The 12,205-nt window shown below is 34.2% G+C and overlaps 2 protein-coding genes across 3 annotated transcripts in view; both read left to right on the top strand.

Moving 5' to 3' along the window:
- Positions 1-3,002, top strand: part of adamts9 (ADAM metallopeptidase with thrombospondin type 1 motif, 9) — a 51,763-nt gene extending 48,761 nt beyond the window's left edge. Inside the window, exons 36-40 of one of the 2 annotated variants that reach the window (XM_073811879.1) lie at positions 46-179; positions 332-423; positions 985-1,089; positions 1,624-1,720; positions 1,821-3,002. In XM_073811879.1, the coding sequence (XP_073667980.1) occupies positions 46-179; positions 332-423; positions 985-1,089; positions 1,624-1,713 (421 nt within the window). In that variant the 3' untranslated portion in view covers positions 1,714-1,720; positions 1,821-3,002. Of the gene's footprint in view, positions 1-45; positions 180-331; positions 424-984; positions 1,090-1,623 lie in introns of both variants that reach the window. The other variant, XM_065241468.2, reaches the window with a different exon arrangement.
- Positions 3,003-6,343: 3,341 nt separating this feature from the next.
- The window catches only part of prickle2b (prickle homolog 2b), a 99,245-nt gene continuing 93,383 nt past the window's right edge, over positions 6,344-12,205 (top strand). The window contains exons 1-2 of the mRNA XM_065241465.2: positions 6,344-6,404; positions 6,889-6,974. Of these exons, the coding sequence (XP_065097537.1) occupies positions 6,363-6,404; positions 6,889-6,974 (128 nt within the window). The 5' untranslated portion in view covers positions 6,344-6,362. The remainder of the gene's footprint in view (positions 6,405-6,888; positions 6,975-12,205) is intronic.

The raw sequence follows: 12,205 nt of genomic DNA, 5'->3' as shown, positions 1-12,205 counted from the left end.
CAGAATGTGTATCTAATTCAAAACATATATGGTGTTGTTATCCAGGCTAATGGATCCCACACACTGTCCATCCAACTTAAGCAAGAGAGAAGATTGCCCGTGTAGGCGTGACTACACAGCAGCAGGTCTCTCTGCGTTCACAAGAGTCAGAGTGGATCTTAATAAAATGACCATTATAAGTAAGCCCTCTAACTCATGCTCGGTTAACCGATTTAACTGATTAACTGGTACGACTCAAAACTTCATGTCCTGTATAGGGGCAGTGAGGCATAACTTTCACTTTCCCTTCAATTAAAAGATTATTAAAGTTGTACAATTTTTATTTGCTTAGCTACGGACTGGAAGTATGCCATCATCCATGAAGGGCAAAAAGTTCCTTTTGCCACAGCAGGGGACTGCTACAGTGCTGCACGCTGTCCACAGGTAATAAGCACTGGTTAAAAATACTTACTCCGTCTCCTTCAAAAAAATGTGTTTAGTGTAAACATAGCCTTATCTGCAGTTTTTTTCTGTTATTTTTGTTTATATAAAAAAATCCCATGTATTCTATCAAATAATTACTGTATGTATTTTTGTAAAATGTGTAAGAAAGGGTGAACTGCTAAAAGCTTATAGTGGAAAACTATAGCTTATAGTGGAGAATGTAAATTAATTTATCAAAATGTATTTTTACTATGCTGCTTATCTGTGTTGTCTTATTAGAGGAATTGTTCATTAAAACAAAATAACCACCAGGATTAAATATGCATGCCGACAGTGCATAGTACTCCATTTATCACTAAATTTTCAGTTTTTTTTTCTTGTTTTTTTAATGTAAAAATGTCATGCATTTTGTCATTCAAATCTTATCCACAGACGTTATGTGCTTTATATCGCTCATTACTACAACCTAGCGGTTTGCTGTTGATATTGCGTACTTGATATTGCTCACTACTGACACCTATCGTGTTGCATAAGGAAATGTTGGCATTGTACTCTTTTCAGGGCCGGTTCAGAATCAACCTGTCAGGAACTGGGTTTAAGGTTTCAGATGAGACCACCTGGATTTCTCAAGGAAACTATGCCGTTGCTGACATACACAAATCTCAGGTATTTCCAACAAAAACATGGACGGGTAATAGTTCTATAAATAATATATATATATATATATATATATATATATATATATATATATATATATATATATATAATTTAATATAAAGAATTATGTATAATTACAAAAAATTATATGTTGACAGCACAGCTTGATAATATGAATAAAATCTGTAAAATCCACCAAACCTTGTGCTTTTACCAGCAGTGTGTGTCCTTGAATGAAGAATTATGGACTATATTGACTTTTTTTTGGCTTAGTTTGACTAAGGGACAATAAACTGTTTTGTTTTAGATCAAGAGCTATGGAGGATATTTTTGATAAGATAAACATACAGATAAAATAGATCTACAAGAGAAGATGATTTCATACATAGCCACTGCCATTTTCACCCACTGCCATTTTTGTATATTTATAGAATAAAAATAGATTAATTTTGTTAGCAGTTTTGTCAAAATATGTGCTTTGCATAAATTTTACTAAAACCAAATGCAGTATTTCTTACAATGTAGTTCTGTTTGTATCCACAGGATGGCAGTAGAGTAACTGGTATATGTGGTGGTTATTGTGGCAAATGCACTCCCTCTTCCAGATCTGGACTTCTTGTTGAAGTTTCATGATGCACTGGTAATTGTCAGGTCTGCTGTTCAAATATCAGTAGAGTTATATTAAAGTTTTCAGTATGAAGAAGCAGAATTTGACCTTTTCTAAACATCCTGTCTGACAGAAGGTGACAGCGGCTCAGGTCTTTAGATCCAATGGAACTGAAACAGAATCTTTGGCAGCATGTCAAACTACAAACATATTTTCTTGTTTGTTTGTTTGTTTGTTTTATTGATGATGTTCAAATGCTTCTTAATGGAGTCTTTTCTTTATCTGTGGTGCTAAAGAAAGTGAAGAACATACTTTTTTATCTTCTTTTGTAATTTTACCAAAAAGACTATGTCAGGTCTTTTTAAAGATTGTTTATGATCTGCAGGGTGCTGTACACATATTTTTGGGTAATATTGTCAAAGGAAGCAATTTTTCTTTCTGACTATTATTTGATATAATGAAATGTTCCTCCTTTAAAATGCATTAATAACATTTTTGAAAGTATTGATGTACCACACACTTTACATATGAGCCATAAGAACAGTGAAGTGTTTACATCTGGGAAATATTAATGCTAAAATCGAATGCATAATTTGAATAGTTGATGATTATCCTAATAGAGGACATATGTTATGTGTTATTTATAAGCAAAAATGAGCAGAGTGAGCCTAAATAAAAAAAGTCAAGAACGGTTTGAAAACACACACAAAGGTGGTGCTAGTATGTTTAGTCACTCAGGAACATTATTGTAGCTCTGAATAGAGCAGTTGGCCATCATTTAGTCTCATCTAAAGCAAACAAAGCTTTAATTCAGACAAATTCACCAGTCTTTTAAAACATGTATGCTAATACTAATTATATATGTTCACAAATATGTACCCATATACTGAAATAGATAAACTGTATCTAAATAGTGATGCTGTTGTGCAATAATGTATCTTACAAGCTTTGCAAGCTTATGTGATTTTTAGACCTAAAAAGATTTTTAGACTTTCCGGTCATTGGGTTTGACACAGTGGTTGGATGGAGGACACTTGTTAGTGTGAGAAAAGATGTCAGATGAATGGCAAGGGAGAAGAAAATGTTTCATATTTGAAACCTTGCAAAAACTTGTTTATTGCCCAAATAGTTAAAGGCTATTATGGACCCAGTAGCAGGCTAGAAGTACAGTAGTAACGTCTATCAGACTATTTCATAGGAAGTGTCCCACTCTTTGTTTTGTTTTTTTAAGTTTGTTTTTTATTGTTGTATAATCATTTTAAAAAAATGCCTACCTCAGTTCTTTGGCGGTTATAAGCTTTTATCTGTTTTTAAACTGAATATATGCTTGTTGTCGTAGCATCTTTTAAATGATAAACTGCACTGTCATTGTACATTGAAATCCAATGGTACATCACTGGTACCAATAGGTGCCATATTATTTGTGATTCGTGATCATTTTACTATGCAGATCGGGAAAAATATAGAAATATTGTTTGTATTGAATAGACACATTGGAGTTGTTGTAAAACATTAAAAAATCAGGAAATTGGGTCACAAAACTGAAGATATTTATATTTGTATTAAAATATTTATGAAATAGTCCATACTCAATTATATAGCCTATCTTTGCACTAAAAAGTACTAAAACTACTTTTTTTAATTGGATTTAAAAATGGGCCTAGTTTTAGATATTTTAGGTTAGAATAATTTATTTGTATTGACTTGTAACATGTACCTGGATGAATCATGATATTCTTCACATATAAAAGGGATATTTAAATAAAAAGAGAGCTAACTTTTAGTTGTTGAGCAGTTAGCTATTCATCAATAAATATATTTGTTATTGATTATTGTGTATCGGTTTATATTCTTATTGATATGGAATAGATTTGAATACATCTTTAATACAAATTTTGTATCATGTATGCCAATATTTTTATTATTAAAATCAGCATGATGCAAATCTTATATTTACAAATTAAGTCCTAGCACTTCATATGTGTAATACAGTATCTATGGCATATATCTGGTTCAGTACAGTATTATTAATTATACTTCTTGCACCTGGGTGTTGTTCATCAATATAGATATTTTTTTTTCATAAATGTAAAATTAATTTTTCTCATTAGTATTTATTATATTCCTAGTTGTACATACATTTTGATTATATTATTGGTTTTATTTACATGTATTGTGTTATTATTTCTCTTGTATTTCAAATATTTGTTTGTGACTGGCCATTGCAGCTGAGATTAAATATGGGACAGTTTTATAATGAATGGATTATGTATAACAAAAATTATGTAATACAATAAATCATGTCTTGATATAATCTACAACCTGCCTAATTATTCTTGTTCATTTCTTCTTGTTTTCAATTAACGAGAAGTTAGATGATACCAAAAATAAAAGTTAAGACCGGTTTCACAAGTGACCGATGCACTGTTGTCAAAATATCCTTCTTTACATTAAAACCCTTCAATTTCTTCAAAAGAAATAATCACTGCTAAATCTTCTTAATGATACTATTCACATAAATGCTTATTAATCACAGTGCCCAATGCCCATAAATGTAAAGGTCTCAACCTGTTTCATTACCCTCCCCTCTTACTTAATGGTTCAGATAGAGGATGTATGGAATTAGATTAGCACACCCTCCCACGACAAAACTCCTTAGTTTAACTAATGTTCAACCCCAAAAAGTTTTCCATAGAATCAATGTACCGTCTGTCAGCATATTTCAGTAGTGACATACCATTGACATCACACTTAATTTCAGTCATATCTATGGAAAATAAAATGGGTAAAAATAGCACACAACCCTGTGAACCCTTGTATTGACAACAATACTGTTAGACTTAAATCCAAACATTTTAACATGTTGAGAGGTCTGTCTTTTAGGAATACCTTGATCCATAGGATCAAAAGTTGACTTAACCTGAAGATTCTGAAGACATTCCAGTAATAAACAGATGTTTACTGTATTAAAAGCAGACATAGTTTGGAGAGTCCAGGTAATAGAGTTAATGCACTGTAAAAAAAAGTTGATTCAACTTAAAGGCGGGGTGCATGATCTCTGAAAGCCAATGTTGAAATTTGAAATCACCTAAACAAACACACCCCTACCCCAATAGAATCTCGACCTTTATTTGATAGACCCGCCCCACACATACACAACCAAGGCAATGATGTCGGTTAGAAGACACACCCCTTACTGCTGATTGGCTACAAGTGTGATTTGGTACTTGGCCCGACTCCCTTTTCCAAAGTGTTTTTTAAAAATCATGCACCCCGCCTTTAAAGTACGTTTGTTGCCTTAAAATGTTGAGTTAATTCAACATAAATTTTTATATATCAACTTAATTTTATAAATATAAATTGGTATACAACTTGTTTTAGTTAACTAATATTTTTAAGAATATTTGAGGCGAAAATGTTACTTTTATAAGTTGAGCTAACAAATCTTTTTTTACAGTGAAAATACTTCAGAAGTATAATATAGGGATGTTTTATGTTTATTTTGCATTACAGTAAAGTGATAAAAAAAATTCTAGAAGGTTTCAAGAGATTCACCAATCTTTGTAGCCATGGATTTATTTTGCTTAATTTATTTTGCTTAATTTGTTTCCAATGCACTTCAACATCACAGGAGTCTTTTTACAGCTGTTTAGTCTGAATAGCATCTTTCATACTTTTATGTGCTCTTTCAGATATAGTTGAGGTATTGACAGATTAAGTGCTACAGGTGATACACCCAAAACCCATTTGACATAGATGTTTATTGTCACCATGACAACACAAAGACCTATCACACAACTTCCTGCCTTTACATTCCTGAAACTGTTTGGATACGAGCTGTCATGATAACAACTTTACAGGTGAGCATCTATGATTAAAACAGACAGCATTAACATTCATTTAAGAAGATGCCAGTGTTGGCTGACAAACATTCACCTGACCAGATATACAGACTAGTTTTTGTAGCTGTATTGGTGCCACAGTGTGATCATATCATTCGTGCATTAGCAGTACAAAAGTTGTACGATTTGAATCGATATAGGCTATGTTACTGATAAAAAGTATACATTGACTATAAATTGCTTTGGATAAAATCATCTGCCAAATTTAATTTTAGCAGGTAACTTTAAAAAGGTGTAAAAAATTGTGTCATGTTTAGACTTTCTTTCATAACATGTTACTGTATAGCCTATACAGTATTGCATAGGGAGGTAATGACAACATAAACTATAACCAGTTTATTTAGATATTTTTAAGAATATGTGACAAAACATTTTTTAACAATTGCAGTCATAGTCACATCATAAAAATCTTGCAATATATAGCCCATATAAAGTTCGTTTAAATAATAAATATCGAACTTACCCGATTCATATTTTCATTTAACATGGACAGTAAAACGTATTGTCATTTTGACTTTAGATAAACATTATCTCGTGCAATAATTTTAAACACTTGAAATTTTCAGTTGACTTGGTTGGGTAAAGAAGCTCTGGCGTAACAGGAAATGCAGTCATTTCATTCACAAGCCCACAACAAAACTGATGACGAGCCGGAGAGCGCGCGCTTGAGCACCTCAAGACCCGATGAGCTTTTACTCCACCAGAAGTCTTCTCAAATATCCACTCACTGACACATTTCGCGTGCTCTTTACCTTTCATATGCTCGAGGTGTCATGTTTCCCCGAAGCCTAAAAAAGATAAACGCAAGCCGGTCGGTGAGTAAAGCAACGTTTTATTATCGCATCGCTTTAGTGATGTATTAAAAGCGACTCTACGGAAAATGTGATGTGATTGAATGTGAAGGCATCTGCCCTGTGGTGAAGTTATGAGACAACAAACACTAGTTGATCAGTCAGGCATCAGGTTTACAGATGTTTGCCATCAGTTTCAACGGAGCTTGATTGTTTTTTCATTTTTAACACAAAAGTATTTACTAAAAGTGTCATAAACGCATGCAAGAATTTTTGGCAATGCATTGTTCCATTGTTAAGTCCTAGAAACTAGTATACATTACACAATTTAATGCATATCAAATCGATTTTACATCTTTAACCGTTGATGTTCCATATGTGATATGCTTTCATATGCTGTCAAATACCAAAACAAGTGTTGTATTAATTTAATATAATGGTCATGTACATTAGCATACTTAGATTTATATAATGTATTTGATCTCTCTCGCCTTATATTTTCTTGTAGCCCACTGTGTTTGATAGTCTAGACAGAGGACAGCCTTGTACTGTGTGTGGAGAGCAGTGTCCTGGCTTCATTCTGCATAAATGGAGGTAAGACCATTTGTTAATTCTCAAAGTGCTTTGCCACACACACATGCACACGCTCCAATTGGTAAGAGACTCCATATCAACATCTGTAATGAATAGCTGATAAAGGTTTTAAAGGTGTTTTGATGTTGTCTTTGCTCAGGACAGTATAGGATAGGGGTCAGCAGGTTTTTATCTCTTGCATGTTCAGTTGAAAATGAGGGGTGCTTTGCTAGATTAAATCACAATAGGAGGATTCAGTCGAGTCCTAAAAGAGCTGAGTGCAGGACCTGTACACAGTATGTGTAAAAATAGCAGCATACACAAAACCATTTACGCTTTCCAGGAGATGCAAGCTTTATTTTTTTTGCCTACAACATAATTTTGAGTACAAGGTTCTCTCCACATTTTGTTTTCGGATTCAGGACATGACCTATGAAAAACGGCGGATGCGGGAGATTAAAATCAGATGTAAATTGTAATAAAATAATTTCATATGAAATAATATGCACTTTTAAAAAATGCTGGGTTATTTTAATGCTGGGTTGTAATTTTACTTATGCTGGGTTGTTTTAACCCATTTTATGGTCAAATATAAACATTTCTGTGTTAATTTAACCCAACGGCTCTGTTTATCCTTTTCCGACCCAATCTTTTTCTCAGATTGTAAATATTACATAATATATTACGATATTGTGTCCTCACACTTTTGGTTTATAAATGACTTTGTAAGATTATTGCTGTGCTTTAAAGAAGAGAATGTGGTAAGTGTCTGCCAGCCGAGATCTAGTGAATCAGATGAAGTCAAAGAGCATTTTGTTTGCTTTTTAAAGAAGGCAGAGTCTGGTCTTCTTATAAGGAGGCACTATAGCGGGAGGGGTTGCTTGCTTGGAGGGTAAAAAGAAATCCTCATCCGCCTGTTCCCCATTGCTGTAAACCATTACGGGGCAACAGTCAGCTCTGGAATGCACCCTTAATTGCCTGTCCTTTGCAGTGCTACAATAAAACTAAATGGGCTTCCAGACAAACTTAAAGCGGACATTTGTAACACAGTACTGTGGATGTCTCTTTGTGTGTGACTTGGAGACCTATAGGAGGACACGGCATGAGGGCTTTTATACAACTGTAGCACCTGAAGAAGTTTATGAAGACATATTTGAATGTAGATTTTTCAGGGTGACTGTTTGACTTTATGTGTGTTTGAGTGAAAGAGAAATAGAGAAACAGTTTAGGTTTAGGTGAACTTAAAATCAGCCTTTAACATGACCTAGGTGTACACTGTGATGTCAGGTTTGTGCATGGTTAAACTATAGGCAATGGTGAATTTCACTAAATGATCTCCATAGCACAGCTAATATTGCTTTCAGTGCATAGGACATAAAAGCAGTGGGATGGAGCCAGGGACATCCTGGTGCAAATAAAACGCACGCATGGGGGATAACAACCCATATTTTACCACCTGTAAAACTTAAAATGTGTTAAAATATACATGCATTTCTAAATATCGGAAGCTTGTCCTGCTTTTCAACCACTGTATAAGCCAGCAGGGCTATCGTGAGTGAAAAGTGTTTCTTGTTTATTCTAGCTCAACTGGTAGAGCATAATGCTAGCAACTTCAAGGTCACGGGTTTGATTCCTGCACCGTAAAAATTCCTTGTTGCACATAAAGGGGATATATCATGAAAATATAACTTTTCCATGTTTAAAGGCGGGGTGAATGATCTCTGAAACCTTTTAACATTTTAAATCACCTAAATAAACACGCTCCTAACGCAATAGAATCTGGACCTTTTTTTAATAGACCCAGTGAGATCAGTACATAATGGCAACCGTATTTGCAACATGCATTTGGAAGAGCGAAGTTAACGGTTGATGTTCGGATCATAAGCTGCGGTTGTCGGTCGGGAAAATTAACTGATAGAGACAGAGCGCAGCGCGTCATAACCTGAAAACCACGCCCACCGGGGGGGAAAACAATCCAACCGTCTCCATTGACTTTGTATTGCGAGAGGCTGCCTCCTTGTGATTTCTGGCTTATAACAAAAAACAGAATAATGCCGAAAAGCTGCTGTGTGACAATATGTACAGCTAACAAGCCAAAAAACCCAGAAATAAGTTTTTATAAGCTGTCGACCTCAAAAAACGAGCGTTTAAAGACACAAAAGTGGAAAACAGGCAACTTTTCATAGTACTCCAATTTGTAGAACTGCGTCCACTAGGGGCAAAATGTAGTCGGTGATCCACTTTTTTCTCCTTAAAGGTTGGGTTTTACTGCTCGACAGCTTATAAAAACTTATTTCTGGGTTCTTTGGCTTAATAGCGGTACATATTGTCACACAGCAAGTTTTAGGCATTATTTGTTTTTTTGTTATAAGCCAGAAATGACAAGGAGGCGGCCTCTCACTATACAAAGTCAATGGAGACGGTTGGATTGTTTTCCCCCCCAGTGGGCGTGTTTTTCAAATTTGCATAACCGCGCTCTGTCTCTATATGGACATCTCTAATTTACATATGTACTCTGGGGACACCAAAGTTTAATATGACACCTTAAAAAATCTTGTGAAATGTCCCCTTTAAATTTTAAATTGAATCAACTTGAATTTCCAATTCAACTTCCTTGAAAGTGAGGAGTTGTGATAAATTATAAAATATAAAGTTGAATTAGCTTAAGTTATTTCACCTTTATTTTTATAATTTATAGCAACTCCTCACTAGTCAAGAAAGTTGAAATTAATTGTAATTTTAAATTGATTAAACTTAAAAATTTAAGTGCAACATGGAGAAAGCAAAAATATCTACATTAAAAGTCTGAATGCCCTTCAAGTTATTTTGGAAAAAGCTAAATACATAAAAATGAGTGCTGGGAAAAGATTAATCGCGATTGCCTAATATATGTGTCTGTACTGTGTGTAATTATTATGTATATTTAAACACACATACATACATATATACATTTCAGAATTTTTTTATTTATATATCCATTTTTTATTGTTAATATATAATATAGAATATATAAAAATATAAATAAATATATATACACATGTAAATGTTTCTTAAAAACATTCATGAATGTGTGTGTATTTATATTTACATAATAATTACACACAGCGCACACTCATATATTATGTAAAAAAGCACTTTTATTTTGTATGCGATTAATCGAGATTAATTTTTCCCAGCATTAATAAAAAATAAATGATTTTATATTGGTAACTTGTTATAAAAACAGCTTAGGTTTGTTGTATCACTAAAATGATTTTGTGATTTGTTTCTCATTAATTCTATTAAGAAAATTACAGATGTAAACATGCAATTTATACTGGGACTTTCCTTATTCCTGACCTCAAATGAATACTGCTTTATTCTCTTAACCTCAGACGACACACCCACTGACCACCCATGAACCGTCTGATGCATAGCGCACACATAAATGGAAATTAGTTTCTTGATCTGTCAAACTCTAATCTGATTGGCTGGCTTTACTCATCTTTTTAAATCAGTCTGTCTGGAAACAAATTATGGTTGGTTCAAAATGCTTCATTTTCAGAGATATCTGTGAAAAATATCATATTTTTGTATTGCAAGAAATTACAAAGTCTGTTCCTGTGTAAGTGAACTGCTGGATGCTAATCTTAAATCCAAAAATTAGCTGTAATGTGCAGCACACACGGACGGCAGTAGTCAAAAGTCTGCCTATGTGAGATTACTACCTCATTATTCAAATGCAAGCATTATGTGTTTTAGTCAAGAAAGTAAATTTGCGAAAATGAGGGGTTTTGTCCTGGCTGCAGGCAGAACATCAGCTGGTAGTCCTGCTTTGTAGATGGAAGGCATATTGTGGCACGTGTAACACGATGAGTTGAATAATTTATGATTGCCGTTGGCTTGACTGATTTTCTCTGAGGTAATGAGACTCATTACTGCCTCTATTAGTATCAGGGCTTTGAGTATTTGCTATCTGATCAGCCATCTTATATGACACACATACTCAGGTTGACATGTTGTTCCTGGTTGTAGATGTTTTTTCACGCTAACTAAAGACCTTCTTTTGGATAACCAGCAAAACATCACAGATTATACAGATTAGTTTACACATTAGTAGGCTATGATTCTAAAAATGAATAAAAACTTAATTTTTTAGATTCCTTCGTATTTGGTACATTCTCATTTGCATAAATAAAAGTAATAAAAACTGATAGTTTTGTGTGTGCTTGGAAGAATGAAGGACAGAAAGCACCAATACTGGGGTTGGTTTTTATACACGATGCTTTGACACACCGTTTGCACCATTTAATATAGATAACTGATCAATGCATACCATTTTGTACTCTACCTATTATAAAACCTAGGATAACACAAAGATCCCTTGAGTATTTTAGCCTTGAATAATGACAAGGGTTGTAAAGATGGAGTCTGTTGTAAAGTAAATTGGAGCATGGTGAAGAAACACTGACTCCTGTCCTCCGAGTAACCTGCTCGCATCTGCATAACAGTGCCTTTCAGTCTGTTAACCAGCTAAACCAATCTGTCAGCGCGGTCTGGCACATGAATGGGCCTTTAACTGGAGTCTCCTTTTCAGCAAGTTAGTAGGAGGAGAAAATAGAGGGAAACCCTGGTCATTACACACACATAAAAAGAGCAGGAGAGCATAACAACTGGGTACTTTCTAGATTAGCATGTTCATGCATTTACCCCTAATAATACAGAATCACTGTATCTACCCCAAGTGACTTTTGAAGTGGTAACCAACCAGACACATTTCTGTTGCCTACTAATGTGTATTCCACTCATCAACTAAATGTGCTGTGGTTTGATTGTTTATGTGCCCATTTGAGGTTATTTTGACCGAGGATTGTTTTTTGGGGGTCTGTGTAAATAGTTGAGCTATAGTACAAAGATGAATAATGGGTTGATGATTCAGATTCATTAAGCAGACAGTGCTTCTGTCAGGGGTTTTATGCGGTTGTCTGTGATTGGGTGTAATGATAGGGTTGTTTATTATCTATAGTGGGCACGAAAATAAGGATAAATGGGGTGATTCACATGGATGTAGTCAACTGAGGCCCATGATATACAGCTCACTAATGAATTTAGAATTGTTAAAGTCTTCCAGTAGTCAATAATTTTATCAGGTAAAACTCATTTTTTGGGTTTCCTAATAGTGGTTACCTGTCACAGTATTTTCAGGATGTATCAAAACAGCTTGAATGTTACACCCTTGCCTCATTTAGTATATGCAAATCTATGAATATGCA

This window comes from Paramisgurnus dabryanus, chromosome 14 (genome assembly GCF_030506205.2).
Source record: "Paramisgurnus dabryanus chromosome 14, PD_genome_1.1, whole genome shotgun sequence".
NCBI lineage: Eukaryota > Metazoa > Chordata > Actinopteri > Cypriniformes > Cobitidae > Paramisgurnus > Paramisgurnus dabryanus.
This window is presented reverse-complemented; position numbering and strand designations above follow the sequence as displayed.